Source organism: Diceros bicornis, chromosome 18 (genome assembly GCF_020826845.1).
Source record: "Diceros bicornis minor isolate mBicDic1 chromosome 18, mDicBic1.mat.cur, whole genome shotgun sequence".
Lineage (NCBI taxonomy): Eukaryota > Metazoa > Chordata > Mammalia > Perissodactyla > Rhinocerotidae > Diceros > Diceros bicornis.
Genome location: NC_080757.1, coordinates 61,834,302 through 61,862,240, shown reverse-complemented (window position 1 = coordinate 61,862,240; position 27,939 = coordinate 61,834,302). Strand labels below are relative to the sequence as shown.

At 52.0% G+C, this 27,939-nt stretch overlaps 2 protein-coding genes and 1 long non-coding RNA gene across 6 annotated transcripts; 1 reads left to right on the top strand and 2 right to left on the bottom strand.

Moving 5' to 3' along the window:
• Positions 1-1,238: 1,238 nt before the first annotated feature.
• LOC131417892 (uncharacterized) lies at positions 1,239-3,726 on the bottom strand. Its single transcript, XR_009222769.1, has 2 exons — positions 3,640-3,726; positions 1,239-1,486 (listed from the first exon to the last, which is right to left on the bottom strand). It is a non-coding gene; the product is annotated as an uncharacterized LOC131417892 (long non-coding RNA).
• LOC131417891 (cytochrome b-245 chaperone 1) lies at positions 3,070-9,683 on the top strand. Of its 3 annotated transcripts, none has more exons than XM_058561961.1 (7): positions 3,070-3,265; positions 4,282-4,410; positions 5,258-5,299; positions 5,971-6,040; positions 6,672-6,768; positions 7,364-7,508; positions 7,970-9,683. In XM_058561961.1, exons 1-7 carry the CDS (start codon positions 3,081-3,083, stop codon positions 8,088-8,090), a joined length of 789 nt encoding a protein of 262 aa, XP_058417944.1. In that variant the 5' UTR covers positions 3,070-3,080; the 3' UTR covers positions 8,091-9,683. The 3 variants fall into 3 exon arrangements, with proteins under 3 accessions (XP_058417944.1, XP_058417946.1, XP_058417945.1); XM_058561963.1 differs by having other exon boundaries at positions 3,177-3,265; positions 5,967-6,040; XM_058561962.1 differs by lacking the exon at positions 3,070-3,265 and adding an exon at positions 3,848-3,924 and having other exon boundaries at positions 5,967-6,040.
• On the bottom strand, positions 9,128-27,871 carry HEXD (hexosaminidase D). 2 transcript variants are annotated; one of them, XM_058561958.1, is made up of 13 exons: positions 27,790-27,871; positions 25,492-26,995; positions 23,411-23,520; positions 21,184-21,271; positions 16,851-17,015; positions 15,506-15,689; positions 14,475-14,546; positions 13,831-14,026; positions 12,835-12,917; positions 11,432-11,510; positions 11,259-11,357; positions 10,970-11,059; positions 9,128-10,339 (listed from the first exon to the last, which is right to left on the bottom strand). In XM_058561958.1, exons 2-13 carry the CDS (start codon positions 25,573-25,575, stop codon positions 10,132-10,134), a joined length of 1,458 nt encoding a protein of 485 aa, XP_058417941.1. In that variant the 5' UTR covers positions 25,576-26,995; positions 27,790-27,871; the 3' UTR covers positions 9,128-10,131. The 2 variants fall into 2 exon arrangements, with proteins under 2 accessions (XP_058417941.1, XP_058417942.1); XM_058561959.1 differs by lacking the exon at positions 14,475-14,546.
• Between the last annotated feature and the right edge of the window lie 68 nt (positions 27,872-27,939).

Genomic DNA, 27,939 nt, shown 5'->3' with positions numbered 1-27,939 from the left:
TATGAAGTACTTTAGTATACATGTCCTCTGAATTTCCAGTAAAGGGTAGTTAGAACAGTCTAGTGGTTTGATCACAGCTTAAATTTTTTTGGCAAGACTATATCATAGATGGTGTTGAATAATTCCATCAGGAGGTACTACTAGCTAATTGTCCTTTTTTTTGTGTGTGAGGAAGAACAGCCCTGTGCTAACATCTGCCAATCCTCCTCTTTTTTTTGCTTAGGAAGACTGGCCCTGGGCTAACATCCATGCCCATCTTCCTCTACTTTATACGGGACGCTGCCACAGCATGGCTTGGCAAGCAGTGCGTCAGTGCACGCCCAGGATGCAAACCCAGGGCTGCCGCAGTGGAGCGCGCGCACTTAACCAACACGCCACCAGGCTGGCCCCCAAACTGTCCTTTTTGTGATGTTAATTAACAGCCATTGATGAACTTGCCAGATCCATTCACTCATTAGGGTGATTTTTTTTTTTTTTGTGAGGAAGATCGGCCCTGAGCTAACATCCGTGCCAATCCTCCTCTTTTTGCTGAGGAAGACTGGTCCTGGGCTAACATCTGTGCCCATCTTCCTCCACTTTATGTGGGATGCCGCCTTAGCATGGCCTGACAAGCGGTGTGTCGGTGCACGCCTGGGATCCGAACCCAGGCTGCCAGCAGAGGAGCACACACACTTAACCGCTAAGCCACAGGGCTGGCCCCTAGGGTGAAATATATAGATATTTTTAATAATTATTTATTTATTTACTTTCCCCCCAAAGCCCCAGTAGATAGTTGTATGTCATAGTTGCACCTTCTAGTTGCTGTATGTGGGACGCAGCCTCAGCATGGCTGGCGAAGCGGCATGTCGGTGTGCGCCTGGGATCCGAACCTGGGCTGCCAGCAGTGGAGCACGTGCACTTAACTGTTAAGCCACAGGGCCGGCCCTAGGGTGATATTTTAATCCTACCATTTCTTCTTCATTTTTTCGCAGGAATACTTCTATAATGAGAAATTCCTCTCATCCACTATTTAGTTATTCTGTTGTAAATTTTATAAAGAAAGGCAAGATAAATGCTTGATTCTTTCCTTTCATTAACTGGTCAAAAATCCATTTGTTTCTCAGCATCCTCCAAAAGTGAACAAAGAATTTAAAAACATATTATGAACTATGGATTTCAACACCTGAGGATTTTCAGTTTCATACTGAGCAATGGACTCACTCTGCTCGCCATGATCTGGGCCAATTAAACACAACGAGTTAGAGAGAAATGAAGTTTAATTAGATTAGCTGGCAAATTGGAAGACAGGTGACTAATGTCTCAAAAACCCATCTTCAAAGATTATAGAATCTTAAAGCAGTTATATAGGGAAAATGGGTAGTAAGGAGGGGGTCCAGGGATGTTGGTCTCCAGGCATGACGGGCTCCAGGCATCATATTGTTCCATGCTTCTGTCAGCTGTGATGGATACCTTGTAGGTGTGTTTCCTGCCTGTGGTCAGCCTGTTCCTGGAGAGAAACTCAGAACAAAGTTTTTAATTTGTCAAGCTATTGAGGAGTACATACATAAGCAGAGGCCATAAATCAGGAGAGCATGTGAATTTTTTGGAGTATGTGCAGAGCAGCAAGTAGTCACATGGAAGAGGGGCTGGGGCCATTTAGTGTAACAAGATGGCCTCACAAGTTCATTTGAATTATTGTTCTTATTGATGCTCAAATCCTTTTTCTTTTTTTGACAATGTGATTTTCTTCAGTTAGGCTCCTAAATTCTTTGACAAGACACTAATAGTCTCCTTGCTTTTTTTTTTTTGACTTTTTTTGTTTTTGTTTTTTTCTTGAGGAAGACTGGCCCTGGGCTAACATCTGTTGCCAATCTTCCTCTTTTTCTTTTTTTTTTCCCCTCCCCGAAGCCCCAGTACATAGCTGTGTATCACAGTTGTAGAGTTGTAGCTCTTCTATTTGGGATGCCGCCTCAGCATGGCTTGATGAGCAGTGAGTAGGTCTGCACCCAGGATCTGAACCAGTGAACTCTGCCACCAAAATGAATGCACAAACTTAACCATTATGCAACTGGGCCGGCTGCATCTCTTTGCTTTTTGATACATATCCTTGTACATTTATTGCTTCAGACCTGAAATCAGTCTTTTCTCCAAGAAGCTTTTAGAAGGAATTAGTATTTAAAAACCACAAAATGGGTACTAGAATTGCTCATTGCTACCGGATTGGTCATTGTTTCTAAGACTTTTCAGTGGACAGCATTGGAAACATGTACATTTTACAGACAAAATACATTATGAAGTCACACTGGTCCTTCTAATTCAAGTCCAGGAACACAGGGTTCTAATTTATTAACCTCTTTGATCTTACATCTGTGACTCCTTCCTCTCATGCTCAAATTCCTTGTTCCCAGTGGCACCTACATAAAATACTTTGCATTGTCTCACATTACACACATAAGAAGTCTCAAACTAACAATGCTAACTCTACTATACATAACAAACTCACTATATTTTATTTATATCAATATGTATTTATATATTTACACCCTGTATCCCCTTCTTAAACTATAGTATAGGTACACACTTTTCTCCATTTTCCTTTTTTCACTCAACAACACTGCAGATGACTCTCTAGCAATATATAGAGAGAGTCCTCATTCCTTTTTCATAGCCACATAGCACGCCTTTGTGTGCTTATATGTATTTGACAGGGTCCATGTATTTGACAGGGTCCAATCAGGAGAGAGAAGCCACACGGTAATTGAACAGAGATAGTTTAACACAAAGAACTATTAACTATAACAGGATCGGAGCAAGGAGGGATTTGGCCACTATGAAGTACATGGGATTACAAAGAATGTAAGAATAGCAAGAAACCAGGCGTGACCATCACTCCCAGGACTAAGATGGAGCACCCTGGGCTGAGGTCTAGACCTCGTTGGAGGGGACTAGCTGTGGCTCACCAGATGGCAGACAAACCGCCTGACGCTGCAGTGCTGGAACTTGCTGGAAATCCTCCCTAGAGGTCCGCCCCAATCCCAGAAGCCGGCGCTGTCCCCACCCCCTTCCCTCCCTTCTCTCCCCCAAATCCAGCCAGTTGGCGGATGCCCCGCCCTCCCGGGTCCGGGAGTCGTCTATCCCGCGCCCATTCCCGGAAGTCAGCGGTCCCAGCCGCCCCCGCGGATCCGGAAGTCAGCAGTCCCGCCCCTGACCCCGGAAATCAGCGGCCTCCGCCGCTGCCCGCGACCCCGAGGTCGCGTCCGCCCGGCATTCGCGCCTGTGCTCGCCGGTAGGCGCCCGGGGCCGTGCCGCCGTGGGGGCGGGCTGGGGGGACTCCCGGGCCTGAGACCCGCCCTACTGGAGCGCGGTGTCGGGCCTTGGCCCGGGTTGTCTTGGGGCGGCAGGGAAGCGGGTTTGGCGCCGGGCGGGTGACTCCCGAGGGCCAGGGCGCGCGGGGCGGCCGGAGGGGTCAAGCGCAGGCCGGCGCTCCTCGCTCAGGCCTGTGCCCGGCGTGACCTCTCCCGCGCGGGCAGCTCCAACGCGCGTGGAGAGGGAGACGAGTGACGTCAGGGAGGGACCCCGGTGGCGGACCGAGACCCGGGATTCCTGTATGTGGATCGAATCCACTATTTACTGTTAGAAGTCTGACTTTACAGAGGATACCTGAAAACCTCCCAGAGCCGGGTCCCTGAAGTCCGTGTTTGGGGGATTTGCAGTGCAGGGCGGAACTCTCCTTGTGGGAGGTCAGTCCCCCTTGGTGACTCTTTTCGTGCAGCTGATGCTCCTGGGCCTCCTGGACCCCGCGCTGGGTGTGGCCTGTCGTCTCAGCAGCTGTAGGAGACCGTAAAGCTGACTTTCTCTTCCCATGCCAGTACAGACTCACACCACGATGAGACTTTCAGTTCCCTTTCTTGGTGGAGGCCAGCACAGGGAAATGAGGGCGTTCTGGTAGGTTCTCGTAGGGTGCCTGAAGCTTGAAGGCTGCTGGGGGCTAATGGTCTCTGAGAGATTGAGGTTCCAGGTAGGACAGGCAGGTGGTGACAGAGTGCTTGTTGCCGCTCTGAGTCTGAGCAGGGGAGTGGCCCCAGTGCAGTCAGTCTGAGCAGAGAAGGGCCTTCCTCCTTACAGAGGAACGGGTCCCTGGGAGATTAAGTGACTTGGCCGACCACAGAGACTATGGTCCGCAGCCTGTGTGGGCCTTACTGGTGGGCCAGCACCCGTTTCCTCTCCTGGTGAGGAGCTGGGTGCTTGTCTGTGGGCAGTGGCTCGAGGACTCCAGCTGTCTGTGTGTCTGCCCTTCCCCAGCCCCCAGGGTCTCCTGTTGAGAGTGGTGCTGGAACGTTCCAGGGATGTACATGCAGGTGGAGACGCGTACCAGCTCCCGCCTCCATCTGAAGAGGGCTCCCGGCATCAGGTCCTGGTCCCTGCTGGTTGGTAAGGATTTCCATGTTTCCCACAAAATTAAAAATCTAACTTTAAAAAAAGATGAAAATGAAACTAAGTTTTTCTTCTTTTGTTTTACCACCCCAAAATGTAGCAACTCTTTTTTTTGTATCCTTCCAGATCTTATCCTATATGCCATTTACAGATGATGCGAGTCTGTCTTGTCTTTTTTGACCAGTTAACATTCTGTCCTTAATGCTCTGCATGCTCTTCTGAGCTCCCCGTGTTTCTCCTTTTCTTGCTTTCACATATCTGGTTGCAGATGTCAGTGATTCATGTTGCAGGCCCACCCAGTGGGTGACACTGCGTTCCATTTTTCCTCTTCCTCAGGGAGGAGTAAGTGGGGAAAGGTCATTGCCCAGGGAGGGTCCTGCACCCTCGGGGCAGCTGCCCTGTGTCGACTGGACCAGTGGTATGAGGAGAGGTGCCACTGTGCCTTCTGTCTCTGTCTCTGTCCTTCCCGTGACCCTGCACGTGGCCTCCTGCTTGTTCCACCTCACATGCTGTGTGACTCTACATACATTCTTGTCTTCATTCCACACCACGTGCTTTTGGGGTTAAATCCATGTCAGGCTCCACTGTCTGGTTCCCCAGTCAGCTCTGGAGCCTGGTGTAGTCTGATGTGTCCAGTGAATACTGGGAATGGTGTGTACCATGTTTCTGAACAAACTTCTTGGCTGCTTCCCCCACTTCTGAGCCTGGTGGTCTTCTCTCCTCTTGCTCCCCACCGCAGCCATCCCTGGCGGTGGGAAGGGCCTCCTTGCCCGGGGCTCCTGGGAGGAGGTGGGCCCTGGGCTGGCAATGGCCCAATAAGAAGGTGCCTGCTTTCTCTTTGCAGGAATCTTGTCGATTGGCCTAGCTGCTGCCTACTACAGTGGAGGTGAGGTGCATCATCTGCCCCCCTAGTAACTTCCTCAGCTATTTTGAAAATAGAGAAAAGAAGGAAAACTTGTAATTTGTGACCCACCAAGGCAGGGTCTTTGGGATCGCTGGTGCCTCTGCCTCCTGATGGTTCGCAGAGACCCCACCTCTGTGCGCTGGTGTATTCTTCCTCATGTGTGCTCATCCTTTGCAGCCTCGGTCACTTCTCATATCTCGAGCATTCTCCCATGTCATAAAATACTCTTCAGAAACATGCTCTGTCATGTTTGCTAAGGTTCCGTGGCAGGGATGAGTCATGCTTTCAGCCATTCCCTGTAAGCATTCCCACCTTTCTACCATCACAGAGCATGCTGTGATCAGCAGAGACCGGTCAGCCCCAATTGCCTGTCTTGAGTAGACACCCAGGAGGAGGGCTGCGGGCAGAGCTGGTGGAGCATGCCAAGTGTGGTCCTGAGTGACAGGCAGGGCCAGCAGTGCTGGGGGGTGGGGGCCGCCCCGGACGGGGGGTCCTTGCAGGCATGGGCAGTCAACCGGGCCCCAGACGCCACTTTGCCCCGTGTCTGGGAAGTGGCCGTGCTGGGGAGGAAGGACCCCCTGTGGGCACATCAGCCTCCGCTCCTCTGCTGCTGTCCCTCACCCAGCCGCATCCTGTGTTTGCTTCCCAGACAGTCTGGGTTGGAAGCTCTTCTATGTCACAGGCTGCCTGTTCGTGGCCTTGCAGAACCTGGAGGACTGGGAGGTAAGGCCACCACAGGCTCGGGTGCTCGGGTGTTCTGGCTCCTGGGTTTCTGTGCAGTGGGAATCACAGCAGAAAGAAAGGCCCCAGGCCCCTGCCGAAACTTTAGCTTAGTAGACTCGGCCCCTGGACATTGCCTGTCTGTGACTGTTCTTGGGCCAAGGAATCTCGGTAGTTGTTTTTCTCCTAGAAACTCTTTGTGACTGTTTTTACCCCAATTCTTTACCCCCTCGGTGGCTGGCACCCTCCCCTGGGGCCCCCCTTCTTGAGTGCTTTGAGCCACTTGGCGTAGCACTGCTCTCCGACCTCTGACCTTCATTCCCTTGTTTGGTGACCTTGGCCTCTGTACTTCTTTTTAACTCACAAACGAGAGAACGTCTGCCTTGATGCCACACTTTCTCTTTACACCCCCCACCCCCCTGTTGAGAGGGCCCAGTTGCAGGGGTTCAGCTCTGGTGGAGCAGCACTTGAGGGTCCTGACTGGGGTGGGGAGGAAGAGGGGCCATCCCCTTCTTGAGTGTCTGCTCTGGCAAGGGTGGGGATGCAGTCAGCAAGCCCGGGCCCCTCCCTGGAGCTTTGCATGTGGTCACTGTGTGCACACAGCTGGGTGACCATCCTCTGGCTGGTTTTCCAGGAAGCTGTCTTCAACAAGAGCACTGGGAAGGTTGTGCTGAAGACGTTCAGCTTGTACAAAAAGCTGCTGACTCTTTCCAGAGCAGGCCACGACCAAGGTGAGGTGTGGGGAGTGACCAGGACACGGGGCGTGGTGGCTGTTGGGAGGCTGGTTACTCCGGGCTGGATGGAGGGCGGCCAATGTCTGTGTGATGGTAGGGATTAGGCCTGAGGCCTGGAAATGGCTGGATCCAGGTGGCTGCTCAGTGACTAGGGCTGTGTCCCGCCTCATGGATGCTGGGTGCCCCCAGACATGTTCTAGCCTGAAGAGAATTGCCGGGCAGCCTTCAGCTCAGTGACTAGCCACTAGGGACCAGGAAAGCATTTGGAGAAAATGAAGCAGAAAGATGGGCAGTGTTGTGCTTAGCTGTTCCCTGATGTGTTAGACTGCTCGTGAGAGAATGAGCAGGTTTTTCAAGGCGATGATGGGTCCATTGGATGTTCTTCTCACCTAGACTTGACTTTAACCACACGACCCACCTAAGGTCAGGGTCTTGGCTGTCTTCTGGGGCACAGAGTGATAGACGCTTTCTGCTTCATGGCAAGCATGATGCGGTCTTCTACAGAGTGGTCCTGAAGTGACTGTGCCCAGCACACAGGTGGGAGGGGCAGGCCGGGCAAGGGGCGCTGCCACTGACCTGCCCCCGCCTGCAGTGGTGGTCCTGCTGAACGACATCAGGGACGTGAACGTGGAGGAGGAGAAGGTCCGGTACTTCGGGAAGGGCTACGTGGTGGTGCTGCGGTTTGCAACAGGCTTCTCCCACCCCCTCACCCAGAGTGCTGTCATGGGCCACCGCAGGTAAGCCGAGGATGGGTGACTTGATTGGCCAAGGCAGTCCGCCCATGCCCCTCCCCCTGGCAGGTGGCCCTCACAGTGGACCGCCTAGCACAGCAGGGCACAGAGAAAGGACTCGGAGGATCCTGGGGGAGGAGGGGCAGGCCTGCTACCACTGCTATGGGAATGTTGAGGGTCCCCACAGGGACAGAGAGAGGAAAGGGACTCAGGTCCCCAGGTGGGGACAGCAAGGGGACAGGGACATCAGGGGTCCCCATGACGAAGAGGGGACAGAGACATCGGGGGCCCTACCTTTGTGGGAACATAGGGCTGGGCTGGGGTTGGGTGAGGGTGGGGATCAGGATGGAAGTTGCTGGCAGTGGAGGGTCCAGGAGGAGACTAGCATAGTCTTTCTGGTTGTTGTGGGGTGGCCGGCACCACTGCTGCGGTAACCAGCCCTTCCTCCTGGTGCCGGCCTGGCCCAGTGATGTGGAAGCCATCGCCAAGCTCATCACCACCTTCCTGGAGCTGCACCGCCTTGAGAGTCCTGTGGAGCTGTCTCAGAGCAGCGACAGTGAGGCTGATAGCCCCGGAAGCCAGAGTTGACACCCATGGAGCCCCCGGCCTTGATTCTGATGGCATCTCCTCAGGCCTGATGGGCTGCTGGCAAGTCTTCCTCCTCAGTGCCTGGCTGTGTCCCTGGAAGCCCCAGGGTGGGACCCTCGGCCGTTCCTGCTGCTTGCTTCTGCCCTCTGAGCAAAACCACAGGCTGGACCTTCTCTGCAGGCTCCAAGGTGTCCAGGGAGGGCATGGGTCTTGGATCTGCCACTTGGAATCAGACGGTCCTGGCCTGGGCACTGTGGCTTGTGAGGGTGACAGGTGGCGTGGCCTGGTCTGGATAGACCCACCCCACAGCTAACCAGCCATGTGGGGCTCAAGCCTCTGAAACGACAAGGACGCCCAGGCTGCCTAGGGTGTGGAGTCCTGAGGTGGGCATTCCTGCACTGAGACTGAGCACTCTTGAGTGGAGAGGGATGTTTGCCAACACCAGATCCCACGGGAACTCAGCTCACAGGTTATAACAAGGCTTCACTAGGTGCCTGTGGGGCCAGTGGCTAGGTTAGGCAATGATGCCAGCATGTCCTCAGGAATCCCAGCATCTCCTTCCCCATCCTGCCACCCATGCAGCATCCCCTCCCTGGCTGGACAGAAGTAGTCACAAGTGAGGTGCTTGCCCATGGGCTGCTGGTGTGGAGGGCGGACACCGAGGGGCCCACTTGGCTGTGTGTGCTGCACCTGCTCCTGAGGCCTCCCCAGCGCACAGACCACTCTACCCAGACGTCTTGTCTTGGATCCAACTGGGATTGCAGCTGGGCTGTCACAGGGAGGATGCTCTCCCGCTTTCTACCCTCAGCCTGGGCAAAGGCCGCTTGGCAAGGGAAGAGATGATCTCTTCTAGCCTCGTGCAGTGTTTAAAAACCAGGATCTTAGGGCCGGCCCAGTGACATAGTGGTTAAATTCAGCACACACCGCTTTGATGGCCCAGGTTCAGATCCCAGGTGCAGACCTATACTACTTGTTGGTGGCTATGCTATGGCGGCGACCCACATAAAAAATAGAGGAAGGTTGACATAGATGTTAGCTTAGGGCCAATCTTCCTCACCAAAAAAAAAAAAAAAAAAAGACAGGATCTCTCCTTAGAAATCTGATTCCCAGCTTTTCTTGAACTCTGGGAAGACCTGGTAGCTGGGCCTGTTTGTGTGCAGCAGGAATGGGCCAGGCCCTGGCAGCTGCAGCCACCCCAGTGGAAGCTAGGCACCAGCGAGCTGACCCACACCTGACCTGCTGGTTTGCTCCTGAGGGAGATGGCTTTCTTTGAACCCAGGTTCCTCCAAGGTGTAGTGTGTGCCCAGAGCACCTCTGAGAGGGGGCTCAGGAGGCTGTGTACCTGGGAACTGCCTGGTACAACTGGAACACAGTGGTGTCACCCAGACCTGGGGGTCTGAGGCCACCTGGGTGAGAGTAAGGACAGCATTTCTAGGGCACTCGAGAAAAATGAGATCCTCTCCCTTCTCAGCACTGGCTCCCAACCAGCCCTTAATTTGGGGACATAGTCATTTAAACGTGTCAAAGTTAGGTTTTTAAATGGTTACATCTGAAATGCTTTTTTTCTAAAATAAAAAGTATGCAACACTATAATTGGTTTCTGGAATGCTCATCCTGCAGGCTACAGGATGCTCTGAGATGAGGGGGAGGGGGTTTGGGTGGCCAGCTCCCCTCCCCCAGGGGTAAGTTGTTTCTGGACCCTTTGCTGGGGCTGCCAGGGCGAGGAGGGTCTCAGGACCACTGTGAGAGCCTCACTGCAGCACCAGGAGCCAGGGAGTAATGGAGTCCGTTTCAAAATGTCAGCGTGATTGCTAGCTCCTGCTCTCCTTTTATTTCAGCAGAATTCAAGTTTCACATGCAGGTCGTCACCCAGTCCCAGGGGCCTTTTCCTCTGCATTCCCTCTTTTCTTTCCCCAACAATAACTGTCCACACCCTGGGCACCGCCTGCTTGCTCACCGACCTGGGCTCGGCAGGAGGAGAGCGTCAGGCTGGATGCAGCTAGAGGAGGGTGTGGGGAAGCCTACGCTCAGTCCCCACCCCTCAGGGGTCCTGGCTGGTGTCCAGGCCGGGGCTGGCCAGTGGGGTTTGGGGGCCAGCCGCCTTGCCGAGGTCCTGCAGCAGACCCTGCAGCCGCTGCAAGCTGGGGTACACGTTCTCCTCCAGCCACTCGTCCACAGCGTCTGGATAGTAGATGCGCTGCAGGGCAGCCTCCAGCTCCTGCACGAGGGTGCTCCACCTGGCCAGGAGACTGAGAACCACACACAGCAGTGGGCTCGCCAGGTGAGGACCCCTGGGTCACAGCCCACGGCCTATGCACTCTACACTCACATTCTCAATAACCCCATGGGTCAGTAGAGTTCCATGCCTTGATTAACCCATCTGTAAAATGGGGCTATTAGCGCCTACCTCACAGGGCTGTTGGGAATATGAGAGTGACTGTCACATCTTAATATCTGAAACTTGAGTGCTCTTTATGACTGGCCAGCAGGGTTTTTCTTGTGCATGAAGCGGTTGACAGCTGACAGCATCTTAGACTCAGTGGGACAGTCTGCATTGGCCCCAGCTTGGAGCCATGAGTCAGGAGAGCACCGGGGAGGGCTGGCTGGCAGGGACCGTGTCCCTTCGGGGCCAGGAGGGCGAGGGGCAAGATGAGTCCTGGACACCGCCAGGTCATTTGGTGACTCTCACTCTTTTGGGCAGGAGTGCCTTAGCTTCTCTACTCTGGAGCGCACAGCTGATTCAGCAAAGTTTTCACCTAGGAATCCCTGGCTACATTGCCTAGAAAGCTTGTCTTAGTTCAAAGCAGATCGCCATAGACAACTGCCACCCGGCGGGAGGCCGGGCAGCCGGGGGTGGGCACCGCCTGGTGGGGGGCTACCTGAGGGCCTGGGGCTGGATGTGCTGGATCATGACTGGGTGGATGAGCTTCCGCCTGCGATGGAAGGGGCTGAACCAGCCAGTCACATACCTGGGGGCAAATCCGTGCACTCAGGTGGGCCTGCTGCAGGCAGCCTTGGGTGGCTTTAAATAATACCTTTGAAAAAAACTGAGTCTGGTAGAAATTTTAAAAACCCATCTCCCCCCTAGAAAGCCTCCATGCAGAATGGGCTGGCCCTCGCCCTGTCCGGTGGGGAGTACAGGGTAGGGGCTCGACCCTGTCCACTCACCTGTCCCTCTCTAGCAGCGCATCCACGGAGCTGCGCAGGTGGAGGCTGACTTGCGTGATGAGGGCCAGGATGTTGCTGCCGGGGAAGGAGCCGGCCTCCCTGCACAGAGAGCTGCCGAGCTGAGACAGGCCTGAGTGTGAGGGGAGAGGCAGGGCTGGGGGTGAGGGAAGTACCTCATAAAATCAGTTATTTCCAGGCTGGAGATCCCGAGGAAGTTCTCCACTCTTGCTTTAACATCTTCGGCAAAGCCTCCTGAAACACAGAGGTGGTCAGAGGGGTCTCTGGAGGAGGGAGAGGAGGCCTGGATGGACCCCCAGGCCCTCAGGCCGTGGGCCAAGTGACTGAGGGTGGCTGCCAGCCAGGCACATGCCAACCCCAAGGAGACCTCAGGGATGGGTGAGCCCGCTGTTTCTCATTAAACACATGAAAATGCATTTCTTATATTAAAAACTAGGAAATAGAATGAGATCAGCGTCGCTGGCAGCGTCTCCACCAGGGAGATGACTGTTGCGAGGGGCAACCCTGGCCTTCCTGCGGGCAGGCCCAACCCACACTGCCTGGCTGCCGCACAGGCGTCCAGGGCTCATGCAGCGGTTTGCAACCACGGTTTCTCACACAGTGGAATACTCTAGAGCAACTGAAGCAAACCAGCAAGGCCTGCAGGTACCAGCGTGGACAAACCTCCAAGTCAGGGTGGGTGAGAAACACCCACCAAAGAAGGCTAATCACAGGCCAGCAGGAAGGTGAGAACATGCAGGGGCCACATGTGGAGGCAGAGGGTGGAGGCGCGTGGGAGGCTGCCAGCTCCCGGAGGAGGGTCTGAAGCCAACACCCCTAGTGTTAACGTGTCTCTGTTATCTGCTGTACTTTCTCCAAACGGTTTAGAACTGACACTTCAGAAAGAGTAAGATGACAGAGTCCACTGTCTATCCGTCACCCCTCTCTGGGCCAGCAGTCCTCCTTAAACTGTGTGTTTTTCAGCGCCCCGCTTTCCTCAATGCATTCGGACGTCTTCCTGCGCTAACACCACATACGCTGTCGTCTTCAATTCCTACGTGGTCTCACAGCTTAAATGTACACGATTTACTTAGCCAAGCCCTCCCTACTGACTCCTGACTGCTGTCCTAGTCAGTGCTCTAAGGAACAGCCCCACATCTCTACCCCGTGTCCGGCTGCTCCCGCGGCTGAATCAGAAGTGGGAGTGCTGGGGTAAGGTGCTCCCCTGGGGCCTGGAGGTGCCTGTCTCAACAACCTGCCAGCACTGGGCATTCAGGACATTTACACAGCAGAGGCGGAACCTTTTTCTGCACCCCATCCATGATGAATTTCTTTTATGGGTTCACTCTGTCTGGGGGGCATGTCCCCTAACTTCCTGGCCTACCTTGGGTTTAGGCTTGAAGACCCGGGCTGGCAGCGGGGTGGGTAGGCAGCTGAGCTGGGGTGGTGAGCTCGTCCTCCCCCTCCCCATGAGGAAAACCACAGTCCAGCCCTGAGGAGATGGCTGCCAGGGGCATCGGGCATTCAGCCTCTGTGCCTCTTGCCCTCCTGTCTTCTGGGAGGAACTGGGCGACTCTACCGTGTAGGAGTGACTGCAGACAGATGGCCAGGGACGGGATGCCCACGGGCAGCAGCTCACACAGCACAGAGAAGTGGTCGTACCTAAGTCCACAGGAGAAGGGTGCTCAGCTCCTGCTGCCCTGTGCCCTCATAGCAGATGCACGCTATTCACTGCATTACAGGACAGGCAACTAGAAGGTTCTGCAGCGCCAGCTGCTGCCTCTGGAAATGTTCATCGGCTTCCCAGTGGCTGGCAGACACACTTGGACCTCGCCCAGAAGGCCCTGCCTGGGGCTTAATGCTCTGCAGTCACCAACCTGAAATCCTTCTCAAGGTCATCTTTGACTCAGCTTTGTAAGTGAGGTCAGAGCATCAGGGGGACATGGGCGGGTCCTGGAGCTCACCTCACAAGGCCCTGTTTCCAACGGCCTCCCTCAGGGCACTCACCCTGCCCTCGGTGCTGGGTCTGTCTGGCCTTCCTCTCCACCCTCCCAATCGCAGGATGGGACCTGCAGCCAAGACCTGGCCCAGGACCAGGGGTTCGTTTGTAGCTCTACTTTTCAAGTGGTATGAAATCCCGAGGGCCAAAATCTGTCCTCATGCCATATGTGAGATACAAACAGTCATGCATGGCCTTAAGGGGAGGCCGTGGACCGAAAACATGCAGAGACGTGTCTGGATCACATAGCGGGGTGGGGCCAGGAGGGCCAGTATGCTCTGCGGCCCTGAACAGCCCAAGTGGCGTGCCCTCTGCAGAGTTGGGGGGTGGCTGCAGGGATGTGAGGGCCCAACTCTAGATGCTTTTGTGCAGCTGCAGCTGCTCCTTGGGGGCCCGGGCTCCACCACACTTTCCTCAGAGCACCAGCCCCTTCCCCTCATCCAGCTGCGGGAAGTACTGAGGCTGAGACTGGACCGGTGAGGTGAGGAGGGTGGTTTGTCTGGCAACAGGAGCTGCTTTGACCTTCCCAGGACAGGCCGGCCTCTGAGAGCTTCCCTGGGGCCCCAGGGGCCTTACCTTTGCCAGCCCGTCAGGATGATGCCCTGCAGCGTGTTTGCTGGCCCGCTGCCGGCTACCTGCAGCCACTGCAGGTGGTTTCTGAGGTGGTGCTCGATGGGGGTCAGGGCCTGGCTTGCGCCCGTGGCCCCCTTGAAGGCACTGGCAGCCCACAGCCGGGGAAAACCACACTTCTGGTACTTTTCCATGAGAAGGGCTGAACAAGAAAGCAAGAGGTGTGGCTGGCCTGGGTCCCCAGGGGCCTGCTGCCGCCAAGCCCTGAAACTCGAATATTCAGATACCATGCCTGTCCAGATGGAAAACCAGGAGGAGCCCACGACCACTGGGTTTAGTTCTGGACAGGCTTAAATCTTGGTGACAGGAGAGAGGCCAGCTGGTTATAAGTGGCCCTTAGTTTACTTGTTCATTAGGAAAACACTGCAGAGAACAGGCATCCCGTGAGTGACCCAGGTAGCAGGACATGTGCTGAGGGCCACTCCCCCAGGGCCACAGTGGAGAGGAGGCCTGTGGTGAAGCAGAGGCAATTCACTGAATTCTGAGAGACCAAGCAACTGAGGCCCCTGCATCCCCTGCAGCTAGGCAGTCAGGGCTACAGGGTCCCGGGGGCCAAGACGAGGGGTTTCCCCTGGCAACGCGGTACTGACCCTTGCCATGGACGTCCAGGTCGGCACTGTAGTCCCAGAGCACGGGCTCCACCAGCTGCGGCACCCCCGATGCTGGGGGTGGAGAGAGGCCATGAGCGCTAAGACCCACCTAGAAGACCCTCCAGCCCACACTTCTTGCATTAAAATGGAACACAACCTGTCTGTTTTAGGACATGTGGATTTTAAGTACAGACTAAGCACTGTGCTAGATTTTTGGCAGTAAATGCCACAACCACAGAGCCAGCCAGCTTTGGAAATAACTGGACTTTTAGAGTTCTGTCATGGGTGAGCCCCAGGCCAGCGGTCCCAGAGCTTCTTGCGAGGGTAGAAACACTCTGTGTGCTGTGATGTGGTCACTAGGCCCAAGTGCATCAGGAACACCACTAAATGGATTTAATTCTAATTTATCTTAATTAAAACCCAAGTGGCCACACGTGGGTAGTGTACTCAAGGACACCCAAGCCCTGCAGAAGAGTGGGCAGTGCCATAGGCCCTGGAGCGTGGATCCTGGCTCTGGGCCGTGGCTGTGAGTAAACCACAGGGATGTGAGTCCACGGGGACCGGGGGGGGGGCCACTGCTTCCCTCCACCTGCTGGCTCGTCCAGCAGCCAGTGTGAACCTCAGCCACGGCCCCTGCAGGACTGGCCACAGAGGTCGTGTGGGGCCGAGGCTGCCAGAAGCATTGGATACTCTCAGGGACCATCAGGACCCCTTCACCCCCACCTCTCCGTCTCCTCCTGATGTCCAGGGCCCCTTGGGGCCTGTGGCTGCTTTCCAGTTCAGACCCATCACTTCTGTACTCCTGTAAGATTCTAAGATGTCTTTTAGGGAATGGCAATTTTGTGTGAGAAAACTGAAAAAGTGGTTCTAATGGGGTTGTCTGGAGCTAAAAGCTTCAGTGCAGATTTACTAGTGTTTCTCCCTCTTAGCAGTCAGGGCCTCAGGAGCTGCTCAGCATCTAGCACTCACGGCACCAGGAATCCCTCCCCCCCGAGCGGCCTGCCTCCCTGGGGGACAGGCCCAGGGCCAACCTGAGAGCTGGTCCTCGGGGATGTCCCGCAGCATGTCATCCCATACCAGGGGCGTGGTGGCGGGGTGCCGGGTCTGCACGTGGCTGGCCACCACCTTCATGTGAGACAGACACAGTTTTGCTTTGGTATTCTGCTCATGCTGCAGCCACTGTCTTGAGGCCTCACCGTCTCCAAGGTAATAGACCTGGAGGGAAGGCACAGGATGGGTTTGCCTGCAGAGGGCCCTCCTCACCCTCAGACACACTTGGGAGAGACCAGGGGTTCACACCAGGGCCTGAGAGAATCTCAGGGGCAGCTGCATGTGAGGACGAGGCGGCAAAGGGTGACCCTGCCTTCTTCACTGGGACCTAATTGCCACTCGAGATTTCCTTTGAATGTTCACAGCAGCTCTATTCACAATGGCCAGAAGATGGAAATAACCCAGATGTCCACCAACAGAAGAATGGGTAAACAGAGTGCGGTCTATTCATACACTGGAATATTACTCAGCCACAAATAGGAACAAAGCACTGACACACACCACAATGTGGAAGAAGCTTGAAAACATCAGGCTCAGTGAAATGAGCCAGATGGAAACGGTCACATACCACATGATTCCATTTATGAAATGTCCAGAGGAGGCAAATCTATAAACACAAAGATGAGTGGCTGCTGGGGGCTGGGGGAGGGGGCTGGGGAGTGGCTGCTAGGGGTGTGAGGTTTCCATTTGGGGGATGAAATGTGCTGGGACTGGACAGAGGTGGTGGTTGCACAACGTTGTGAATGTGCTTAGAAGTTACTGAATCATACACTTTAAAACGGTTACAATGGTAAATTCTATGCTATGTGTATTTACTACAAAAAAAAGATTTCCTTTGAAGAAAAGGATCAAGGTCTGGGGCTAAAAGGTCTGCAAACCACCACCCACCTCAGGTCCAGCTGTACTTGGCCAGCTTGGAATCTTCCCCAGTGCTGTCTGTGCTTCTTCAGAAGGGGTGAAGCAGAAGGGTGAGGGGTGGGGGCCACGTCACCTAGCTCCCCTGGGAACTGCCTTTTCCAGCTAGTGCTCCATGGCCCCAAAGTCCCACCATCCAAAACTGCATTTCTTCAGTTGGAAGAAGTAACCAGCCCTGTGCCTTGCTCGGCTTTGCAGGCTTGCCCGTGCAAGGTCACCTGTCAGCTGGGATGAATGCCCTCACCGGGGAACATCTCCTCCGCCAGCCCTTCTTTATCCTTTGGTATGTGGACTACTTTTCTATTTAAGAGAAGAACCCATGAGGTGGGAGAAGGTGACTGCTGCAGAACTGGGGAGAGCACGTCTCGCTGGTGAGGCTCAAGGAGTGGAAGAAGTGACAAAGGCACCCACCTCGTCACAGCCAACGTGGAGCCACCGGGCCCCCGGGTGCAGCTCCATGACCTGGTCGATCATGGCTCCCACCAGTGCCAAGGACTCCACTTTGTGGGGGTTCAGAGTGTTGGGGAAAAGTGCCACTTCCCGGAGGTGAGCAAGAGCCTCGTGCTTCAGCACAAACTGTGGAGAGAGATGACAGGAGGGAGCTCGGTGACACTAGAGGACAGAAGCTCGTGCCTGAGCTCCCCGCGGCAAGGAACCACTCCAAAGGAGACCTGCAGCTCCTGCCTCTGAGTCGCCTGAGGCATGACAGCTGGGTCCTGGACTTCGTGGTTTAAACTTCCTGTGTCTGCCCAAAATCTCCACAGAGAGGGTGGGCGTGGTGGTGTGGAAGGCGGTTGGGACCAGCCACAGGGCTGTGCTGCGGAAGCAGCAGGGATCTGAGCCATCCAGCTGGTTCGTCATGGATCATGGCCCTGCATTTCCCTTGATTCTAACTAGGCTGAGTGAGAAGACTGGAGAGACAGGATCCTTCACATTCAGAGTGATGGGCTGGGGGCTGGCCCTGTGGCGTAGCGGTTAAGTGTGCACGCTCCGCCGCTGGCGGCCCCGGTTCAGATCCCGGGCGCGCACCGATACACCGCTTGTCAGGCCATGCTGTGGCGGCGTCCTATATAAAGTGGAGGAAGATGGGCACGGATGTTAGCCCAGGGCCAGTCTTCCTCAGCAAAAAGAGGAGGATTGGCATCGGATGTTAGCTCAGGGCTGATCTTCCTCCCCCCCGCAAAAAAAAAAAAGAATGACAGGCTGGGTGGACTCCCTGCTAGAGTGGTGTGAAGAGGTCGGCAAATCCTCTCCCCAAAACAAGTTCAGAATGGAACCATTAGTCAAAAACAACCAGTTCGGGGCTCTGGAAGCCAACCACAGGTGAACAACAAGTTGGGAAACGTCTGTGGCTGAGAATCAGCTGTGACCACAGTGAGAACAGACATGCGTCTCACCTGGGTGCTCCCCTCCTGCTCAGGGCTGGCTGTGGGGAAATCCGCCCATTGGGAGCCATCAGCAAGAGCAGCAGCCTTGCCTTAACTCTGCGGTCCCCACGGGGTGAGCTGCCACCAGACAGAAATTAAGGGTGACCCTGGAAATGAGGGAGCTATAAAGGTGACACCTGCCCTCCTCACACCCTGGCTGACTGGGGCACACAGGCACGGGGGCCTGAGAGCACTGGGTGGAGAGTGGCTGCACAGACTGAGAACTGGCTAAACTCGGAGTGCCCCTGGCCCCTGCAGCACAAGGTGGGGCCTGATGGGCTCAAGCATAACCTCACCCAAACCCTGGCTGACCACCAGCAGATTAAATCCTGACCCTGAATCCAAGCAACTTAAAACCAGCTGCAGGGGAAAGGTCAGATTTGCTACAACATATTATCTGAAATGTCCAGTTTTCAACCAAAAATTATGAGATGTGCAAATAAACTGGAAAGTGGAGCCCAGACTCAGGGAACAAACTAGTCGATAGAAACTGACTCTGAGTGGGCCCAGGTGTTGGATTTATCAGACAATTATTTCAAAGAAACTATTATGAATATGTTCCCAGAATTAAAGGAAACGATACAATAATGGAAATGAAAATTCCATTTCATGGGCTCAGCAGCCAATCTGAAATGTCACAAGAGTGAGTCAGTGATTGGGACAGTAGATCAACAGAAATCATTCAATCTGAGTCACAGGGAGAAAAGGAGGAAGTGAACAGAGCCTCAGAGACCAGGGGCACCATCAAGGAACCCAAATATGTGCACAGGGAGCCCCAGAGGAGAGGAGGGAGGGGGGTACAGATGGCTCCAACCTTCACAGACATGAAGGAAAACAATAATCTACAGATCCAAGAGGTTCAACAGATCCAAGCAGGATAAATGCAAAGAAACCCAGACCTAGACACACCATTACCAAACTGCTAAAAGGCAGACACAAACAGAAAATCTTGGAAGCATCAAGAAAAAAAAAATAACACATTTGGGGGAATAACACAATTAATGGCTGACATACCATGTTCATGGATTGGAAAACTCAACATAGTAAAGAGGTAATTTCCCTCTTGATTGATTTACAGATTTAACACAATTCCAATCAAAATCCCAGCAAGGGTTTTTGTAGATATATAGACAAGCTGATTGTAAAATGTATATGGAGAGGCAAAGGAAATAGAAGAGCCAAAACTGTTCTGAAAGAGGAGAATAAAGTTGGAGGAAACTCACTACCTGGTTTTAAGACTTACAATAAAGCTATAGTAATCAAGATAATGTGGTATCGACAGAAGGACAGACACACAAACAGGACAGAGTAGAGTCTAGAAATAGACCCTCACAAATATAGTTAACTGATTTTTGACAAAAGTGCAAAGGCAATTCCAAATCCCAAATTTCAAAGAAAGGATAGTCTTTTCAACAAATGGTGTTGGCACAACTGGTCATCTAAGTGATTACATGCTATATGCCAAAAAAATGAACCTCAACATAAAACCCACACAAAAATTAACTCAAAATGGATCCTAAGTCTAAATGGAGAATGTGCAAGTGTAAAACTTTAGAAAGAAACAGGAAAGGTCTTTGTGACCTGGTGACTGGCAGAGTTCGTAGAAATAATACCAAAACCACGATTCATCAAAGAGAAAACTGATGAACTGGACTTCACAAAATTAAAAACTTTTGCTCTTTGAAATACACTAAGAGAATGAAAAGACAAAGTACAGATTGGGAGAAAATATTTGCAAATCACATATCTAATGAAAGACTTGTATCCAGAATATACAAAGATCTTTAAAAACTCAACAGTTCAGAAAGTGAAATGGGCAAAAATTTGAACACTTATTTCACCAAAGAGGATGTACTGATGGCAAATGAACGCATGTAAAGGGCTTCCTACAGAAGGAACCACCCTGCGGACACCTTGATTTTGGACTTCTGGCCTCCAGAACTGTGAGAACAAATTTCTGTAGTTTTAAGTCACCTACTTGTGGCACTTTGTTATGGCAGCCCCAGGAAACGAATCCACCCTAAGAGCAGAGGAAGCCCACTTAAGGAGGTGGAGTGTGGTCTGACCAGGCTGTGCTGAGACAACCAGACTGGCTGTGGTGGGGAGGAGTAGGGGAGGGGATAGGCCGATGCCAGGAGACCTGTTAGGAGTGTTTTTCCATAGGTCAGGCAGCAGGGTGACAGCGGGATGGAGGCCGTGCTGATTCAAGACACAGAGGAACAACAACAGCCAGTGGGGACTGATGGAGGACTGGCAATGCTGTGGGCATGGGGGTGCTGGGGATGGTGCAGCCCCTCCCTGAGGCTGGAAGGGGCCTCTCGATGCATCTGGAGATGGGGGTCTGGGAGTCACTGAGGACAGGAAAGGGAAGCAGGGGCGGAAATGGATTTGTCCAGAGAAAGAGCGTGAAGTGGGAAGAAAGAGGCCTCAAGAGGAGCCGCAGGGACTGCCAAGTACAGAGGCAGCTACAGGACAGCACACAGTGCACAATGGGCTCGGGTGCAGCCAGAAGGAGGGGAACCAGGAGGGGAGGGTGTGTTGGTGATGCCAAAAGCCACTGAGAGTCAAGTAAGAGAGGACTGAAACTGTCGCTGGATTTAGTGACTCGGAGGACACCAGTGGCCTTGGGAGATGCTTTGTGGGGGATGTGGTCCCCGGTGGTGATGAGCCCAGAGAGCACAGCAGGGAAAGTCAACCGGGAAAGCAGGGGGACTGATTATGGGAGGGAGTCCCCAAAGGCACCCAGACCAGGAGTGCGAGCACGTGAAGGAGTAAGTGCGGGGAGTGAAGGCAGCTCCTTTAAGGCGACAGTGAAGGCAGACTCAGGGAAGGACCGATGATAGAGCCAACAGGTGCATTCATTGGAGGAAAAGATGGAACCTGACAGCCATTAGATCAACGCTATGTCTCACTGCTTCCCGTGTTTAATGCAGACGTGAAAAATATTTTTGAAGATTACATAGGAGCTTGGGAAAATATTTTCAATATTAAGCGAGAAAAGGACACAGAGAAAACAGAAAGCATGTTTTCTTTTCTTAATGTTGCATTTTACCTCACACAATATTTTGATGAATACAAGTTAAAAAGGAAAACAACTGGCCTGCAGGGCTCTCTGGGAATCACACATCCCCCTTCAGGCTCTTTTCCTCCATGCCTTGGACAGAGGGCACTCTGACCTAGAGCTCCATGCTCTTTTGCTGTTCGCAGGGCAGGGACTTCTGAGAGCAAGAGCCTCTCCCTGCCTGTGGCTGATCACCACCCATGCACCCCTGAACCCCATACCTGGGCACCAGCTAACTTCTGTTCCTCCCACTTACCTCCAAGTGTCCAAATGTCTGCACCAAGGGAATGACCTCCAGGTTGTTCAGTGTGGCCAGATGCAGGATCTCTTTGATTTCAAAGGGGCTAGAGAGACAAAGATCACCCAGAGAGGTTCACACCAGCTCCTGTTCACACTCCAGCTCCCATTCACACGTACCCCCATCCTTCTTCATCAGGTTCCTGGAGAACTCTGCTGGGGAAACTACTATGAAAAGCTCAACAGATCTTCCTATGGTTTCAGAGAAGGCTCCTGTTCTAGAATTTGGGAAATGATGCCCTTTATGTCCTCAAGTAACAGTTTGCTTTTTACCTGCTATTCTTACCCAAACTGTACAAGAGGCTGAAGTCATTTTATAAGAAACTGGGCCACATAGGGAATCATGTTCCACAGCAGGGATTGGCAGATGGGCCGGAGGGCAAATTTGCCCACCTGTTTTTGTATAGCCCGTGACCCAAGAATGATTTCTCCTTTTTTTTTTTTTTCTTGCTGAAGAAGATTTGCCCTGAGCTAACATCCCTTGCCAATCCTCCTCTTTTTGCTTGAGGATTCGTCCTGAGCTAACACCTGTGCCAATCTTCCTCTATTTTGTATGTGGGTCACTGCCACAGCATGGCCGCCGACCAGTGGTGTAGGCCTGCATCCGGGAACGGAACCCAGGCTGCCAAAGCAGAACGTGCCAAACTTAACCAGTAGGAAATGGGGCCGGCCCCCACTATCTACATTCTAAAAATAAAATAGTTGAGAAAAATCAAAAGAAGAAGAATATTTTGTGATGTGAAAATTATATGAAATTCATATTTCAGCGCAAACAAGGAGTTTTACTGGAACATACCTACACTCACTCATTTACATATGATAATCTGTGGCTGCTTTTGCCCCACAAACAGTTGTAACAGAGACCAGATAGACAGCACAGTCTAAAATATCTACTGTCTGGCCCTTTACAGAAAAAGCTGGAGATCCCTTTAATAGAAGAAAGAAAGAAGAAGAGTTTCAAGATTCCAGTGGAGTGAATTCCGTGGGAGTTAGTGTCCCCATCTGTGAAAGAATAAAACCCTCATAGGTCACTGCTGTAGGCATGCCTGAAGGCAGGAATGCCCAAGGTCCCTCCAGGCGAGCATTCTGCTGCTGACTCCTTCGGGGTGACATCCCGGGAAGGGCTGACTGCCCTGTTCCATCATGAGTTGTCAGTTATGAATTTATCTCAATTTCTCTATGTGTTTGAAACATCTCAAGTTAATCAGTTCTATAAATGTATTCATTATATAAAGGTCTGTCTTTACCCTAAATATACCTTTTTCAAGCTTCCTAGGAACCCCAGCACCTTTTTCACTTAAAAAAAAAAAATGAACAAAACGTATTCATTGCAGGAAGAAAAACAGAGCAGCATGAAGAAAACAAAAGCCATGGGTGATTGCCCTATGGTGTCAGCACTCCGGTTCACACTTTTCCCATCTTTCTGCCCACACGTGGGGCAAGCACGTTTTGGGGAGTTCTGACACACAGAGCCAAGCCACCCTCCAGAAGGGCTGGGTGGCTTTACATTGTACCAGCAGGAGGTCTGCTCTTTCTTACCCTCGTGAACACACAGCATTAGCATTTTTTTAAAAGCTTCACCAATTTGGTAGCCAAAATGGCATTTCATTGTTGTTTTGATATCTTTTATTACTATCATATGCTTATTGGCCATTTTTATTTCCTTTTTGGGATCTACCAGTAAACGTCCTTTGCCCATTTTTCTTCTGGGCTGCTTGTTATTGATTTACATGGACTCCCATAACCTGAAAGCCAAGTGGGGTGCACCCATGAGCACTGTATCTGATTTCATTGATTCTGACCCTCTCCCCTTTAATCTTCACTTTCCCGATGAGATCCCGCCTGTGGCCTTAAAGAGCAGCCCTCCTTCCCCGCATCGACACCTGTCACAGTGCTTCCTACGTACTTCACCTACTGATGAGGACACTGGCAGACAGACACATGGGTCCCAGCTCTTCCTGGGGGGTCATAGCTGAGGCTTACTTTCTCTTTTAAACATTTCCAAATTCTCCTCAGTGAATGTTTTATTTTTATAATTAGAGACATGCATTTAAAAAGACTGAAAAGGATTGTCCCCCCACTGTTGAAGTCTTGCCTGCCCTCCCCACATCTCCAGGTCGCCACCCACCACATGTGCTTTTTCTGCACGTTGCATCACCATGCTGGGGGGGGGGGGCGGGGGGTACCTGTATGCATGCTTAGCCCTCAGCAGCCTCAGGTGGCCCTCATAGGGAAACATGTCTTCATACTCGATGAGGAGGCCGTTTGCACCCAGGGTGTGGAACAGAGGAAAAATCTGGGGGGAAAATGGGGATGTCATAAAGAAGTGACTACTTGAACAGAGTGACACACTTGTACCATGTGGACTTTTTTTTAGCTAATGGACATGGATTGTAGTTGATATTTGTAGTTTTCCTGGAAACTTTTAACTGGAATGTGTACTTTTGACACATAGGGGTGGGGGGACTGCATGCTATAAACTGGAGCTCTCTCTAACAGCAGCTGACTGGTGGCTTAGCTGGGGAGGGAGGGCTGGGCGCTGGGAGAGACAGCCCTTCTCCAGCGTCACAGGAGCAGCTCCTCGTCCAGATGAGACGCAGGGCCCTGAGCTAACATCTGCCAATCCTCCTCTTTTTGCTGAGGAAGATTGGCCCTGGGCTAACATCCATGCCCATCTTCCTCCACTTTATATGGGACGCCGCCACAGCATGGCTTGACAAGCAGTGCGTCGGTGCATGCCTGGGATCCGAACCGGTGAACCCTGGGCCGCTGCAGCGGAGCGCATGCACTTAACCACTTGTGCCACCAGGCTGGCCCCGGGCTTTTCTATTTCTGATTTATGCTGTTGCTTCACAATGTCTATCATTTTCTTAGTATCTTTGATCTCATTTTGAAATATTATGGTAATACAGAAATATAACCTCATCTACTCTGTGGTCACATGTTCCTGGTGCAGTTTCATCATAACAATGTTACTCAGATCATCATTGTTTTTTCTTACAATGCCTTTGTATGGTATTTAAGCACAATCCTTTTCTGTTGCTAATTTCTAAACGATGTGTTTTCTTGTACTTTTAAGGACAGGTTCTTGTGTTTGGGATGGAGATGGGCCAGCTCAGGCTCCCTCCTCTGTTGTTACAACAGGATTAGGAGTTATGGACTCCGTGCGGCTACTTCCACGTTACTTCGTCTCTGCCTCCTCTGGATCCCTTCTCCTTCCCTCACCCTCAGTGTTCCTGCCCAGCTCAAGGCAGTTTCTTTTCCCAACAATGTGTCCTTAGTGTGGGGCTCTGTCCTTCTGGAAGGTATTTCTGAGAGCCTTGGGCCTCCCCAGCACCCTCCTTCGAATGTTTGTGTACTCACCCTCAACTTGGAGCCACCGACACCTTCCCCTAGTGTCTCTCTGATAGGAGACCTTGACATGTGGGGCTACTGTCAGAATTCCTCTTTCTCTTTCCCCCACCACCTCCTGCCAGCTGCTGACCCCATGTGGGTGCTATGCTATCTGCTCTGCCCCACCCACTTGCATTTTGGAATTCATGGGGACATCCTGATAGCCACTTTTGTTGAAGAGTGCTGCCATGACAAATCACCACAAACTGAGGGGCTTAGAATGGTAAGAATTTATTCTCTCAGAGTTCTAGAGGCCAGAAGTCCAAAATCAAGGTGTTGGCAGGGTCGCACTCTCTCGGAAGGCTGTAGGGGAGGATCTCTCCTGGCCTCTTCCAGCTTCTGGTGGCTGCTGGCAATCCTTGGTGTTCCTTGGCCTGTAGATGCATCATGCCCAGTCTCTGCCTCTGTGTCCTCCCTAGGAGTCTTCACATCGTCTTCCCTCTGGGCACACTCTGGGTCTATACCTCCCTCTCCTTATAAAGGCACCACTCATGGGAACAGGGCCTGCCCTACTCCAGCCTGACCTCCTCTTATGTCAATGGCATCTGCAAAGACCCTATTTCCAAAACAAGCCCCTTGACAGGTCTGTGAGGTTAGGATTTGAACATCTCTCTCTGGGGACACAGTTCAGCCCACAGTGAAGAGTTTGTGGGTTTCTGTGCCTTCTATTTTCCCTTTGGCTGTCCTGGTTTCTCTGTCTGTGTTGTGAGGAGATTTGGGGGAAATTCACAATCTATGCTGCTGCCACCATTGTGCCCCAACCTGGAACCCTGAGGCTGTGTTCTAAGCACAAGTTTCCACAGAACATCATTCCAACTTTAAAGGCCAAACCCAAAGCAGAGATGAGTCTCGAGAGGCAAAACGGAGCTCTTACCTCTGAGAGGTACGAGACCTTTGGCGGAGCTCCTTTAAGGTCCAGATGAACTAATCGCATCTTAAATGGTGAGGAACCTGACATTTCACTATTTTTTGCGAAGTCATATAACAAAAATCTCTTGTCTGGGCACCTCTTCCTAGAGGAGAAATGCAGAGTTACAAGTGAGCAGAGGCTCCTTCTGGCTTGGCCTTCCACTTTCTGTCTCAGTTCTGATATTAACCAGGAGGAAATTCATTTCACCAACATGAAAATGAATCAACACACCTCTCTCCATGTTCAAATAGAGGGACCTCTGCCATTTAACTGTGATTTGCCCCTAAAACAGAATACCATTGGTTTCCTTATAAGATGGCTGTGATCTATAATAACAAGAATGATTGCTAACTAATTTCCTGGTTTTTTGTTGTTGTTGTTGAAGAAGATTGGCCCCAAGCTAACATCCATGCCCATCCTCCTCTATTTTTTGTATGTGGGATGCCACCACAGCATGGCTTGATGAGCAGTGCGTCAGGTCCGCGCCTGGGGTCTGAACTCGCAAACCCTGGGTCGCCGAAGCAGAGCACGTGAATTTAACCACTAGGCCACCAGGCCAGCCCCCAATAATTCCCTGTTTTAAAGATCCTCTGAAACTATACATACTGTGCCAGTGAAACAGCAGATATTGCTAAACATTTTTCAGGCCCCATGATATGATGTTTCTGTAGAAAACTATCCTCAATTTTATTTTACTTTGGAGAGCATTAAAAATAATTTACATTTCTAGAGCTCAAGTCGGCTTGGTTCTGTGGAAGAAGAGACTGCAAAAATCTGCTCTAGGTCAGAGAAAACTGTCTAGGATTTAAAACAGACCATTGATAATTTGAAAAACGAATGAGCCACAAGTATGTCAGGCTGACTAGTTCCTATTAGACTAAAGGAAATGTCTGGATGATAATGAAGCAGCTGGGAGACAGTGAAACCTTTTTTTTTTTCCTATTATAAAAACATAAAGGACTACATGGGAAAAGGAAAGAGAGCCACGTCTGCGGGTGGTATACTCAGCTCTATAATGCAGACTGCTCATTCCAGGCAAGGAGTCATAACTCTTGATCTTAAGGGATCTAGAACACAGCAGAAGAGATAAAACAGATGCACACAGAAACTAATCAGTTTTATTTAAAAAAAAAAATTATATTTGAGACAATCTCAATGACAAAAATTTTAAGGCAATACCTAAAAGTACCAGCTGAGGGGTAGATGAGTTTTATGAAAAAGCATTCTGAAAAACTGCAATGCTTTTAAAGCTGAATTGTTTAAAATCTTACAACCCAAATCTTCTCCAGGGAATAGATTTAAAAGAAAAATTGCAAGCTGAGAGATCTGCATTTGGTCATGTGTACACCTCCTCCTATTCAGAGAGAAATCCTCCTATTATTCCTGTAACAGCGGGGTGAGAATGAACAGACATCTTACCTGCAAGACACACTCAGAGTTGTTTCCCAACGTTAAGTTTCTGCCAAATCTACAGGAAAAGAACAAAAGAGAAGTCAGCATTCTATCTCCTAATGAGTGTGTTAATTGCTTTGATTCCCTCCAGAATGAGGTCTTAGAAATGAGATTATTTCAAAGACTTGGGTCAACTGTCACTATTTATCAGACTAACGGTAGATGTTCAGCTGTCGCTGATTCCTCGGGGCTTCTAGGTAAGTTACCAAGAACTCCTGAATCGCGTCTGATCAGCATTTATTTTCCCAGTTTCAGGATTGTTGGGCAGATCTTTTTTATGGTCCAATGAACCTAAAGTTTTCTTTTTCCCCTGTATCAGTAAATTCCACACCCTCTTCAGACATAGTCCTCATGAATGAACTTCATTGTTAACTCTGCTTATTCAGAATCTTAGGCATCTTGATAGGGTTAAGATACTACTTCATACCCACTAAATGGAAGGTTCTGTAGGGATATTGGAAGCGGTAAAGAGAGCAGCGGGGCCTTCGGAAGGTACACGTGTACTGAGCGCCAACTGGTACCAGCGTCCTCAGTGTGGCTCGGAGCCCTGGAAAGAGGAGCATGAACACCCGCCAGAGAGGGGCTTGGAGACCTAGGGAGGATTTGGACCCTGGAAGGAGGACGGGAGACGCCGGGAGGAGGACGGGAGACCCCAAGAGGAGGATGTGGAGACCCCGGGAGCAGGAAGGGAGACCCCGGGAGGAGGAAGGGAGACCCCGAGAAGAGGACGGGAGACCCCGGGAGGACTTGGAGACCCCCGGAAGAGGACGGGAGACCCCGGGAGCGCGTGCACGGCGGGCGAGGACGCACTTCGGCCTGACGGCTCCGCGGCGCGGCGGGCTCCAAGGAGGGTGCGGGAATTCCGGTCCGGCGGGCTGCGCTGCGTGTCCGCCCCGCTCCGCCCGCTCGGCGCTCGGCCTCCGATTGCTCGGGCCTGGCCGCCACCCTTGGGGTCGACGG

What these genes read in the sequence shown, in the direction of transcription:
- LOC131417891 (XM_058561961.1), top strand. Translation starts at nt 3,081, where the DNA reads ATGCCCCGCCCTCCCGGGTCCGGGAGTCGTCTATCCCGCGCCCATTCC. An exon ending in CAGAGCAGGCCACGACCAAG is followed by an intron (nt 6,769 to 7,363) that starts GTGAGGTGTGGG and finishes CCCCGCCTGCAG; the next exon opens with TGGTGGTCCTGCTGAACGAC. An exon ending in GCTGTCATGGGCCACCGCAG is followed by an intron (nt 7,509 to 7,969) that starts GTAAGCCGAGGA and finishes GGCCTGGCCCAG; the next exon opens with TGATGTGGAAGCCATCGCCA.
- HEXD (XM_058561958.1), bottom strand. Translation starts at nt 25,575, where the DNA reads ATGTCAGGTTCCTCACCATTTAAGATGCGATTAGTTCATCTGGACCTT. An exon ending in AGGTCTCGTACCTCTCAGAG is followed by an intron (nt 23,521 to 25,491) that starts GTAAGAGCTCCG and finishes TTTTCCCCCCAG; the next exon opens with ATTTTTCCTCTGTTCCACAC. An exon ending in CCCCGAGGACCAGCTCTCAG is followed by an intron (nt 14,547 to 15,505) that starts GTTGGCCCTGGG and finishes CTCCACCCCCAG; the next exon opens with CATCGGGGGTGCCGCAGCTG.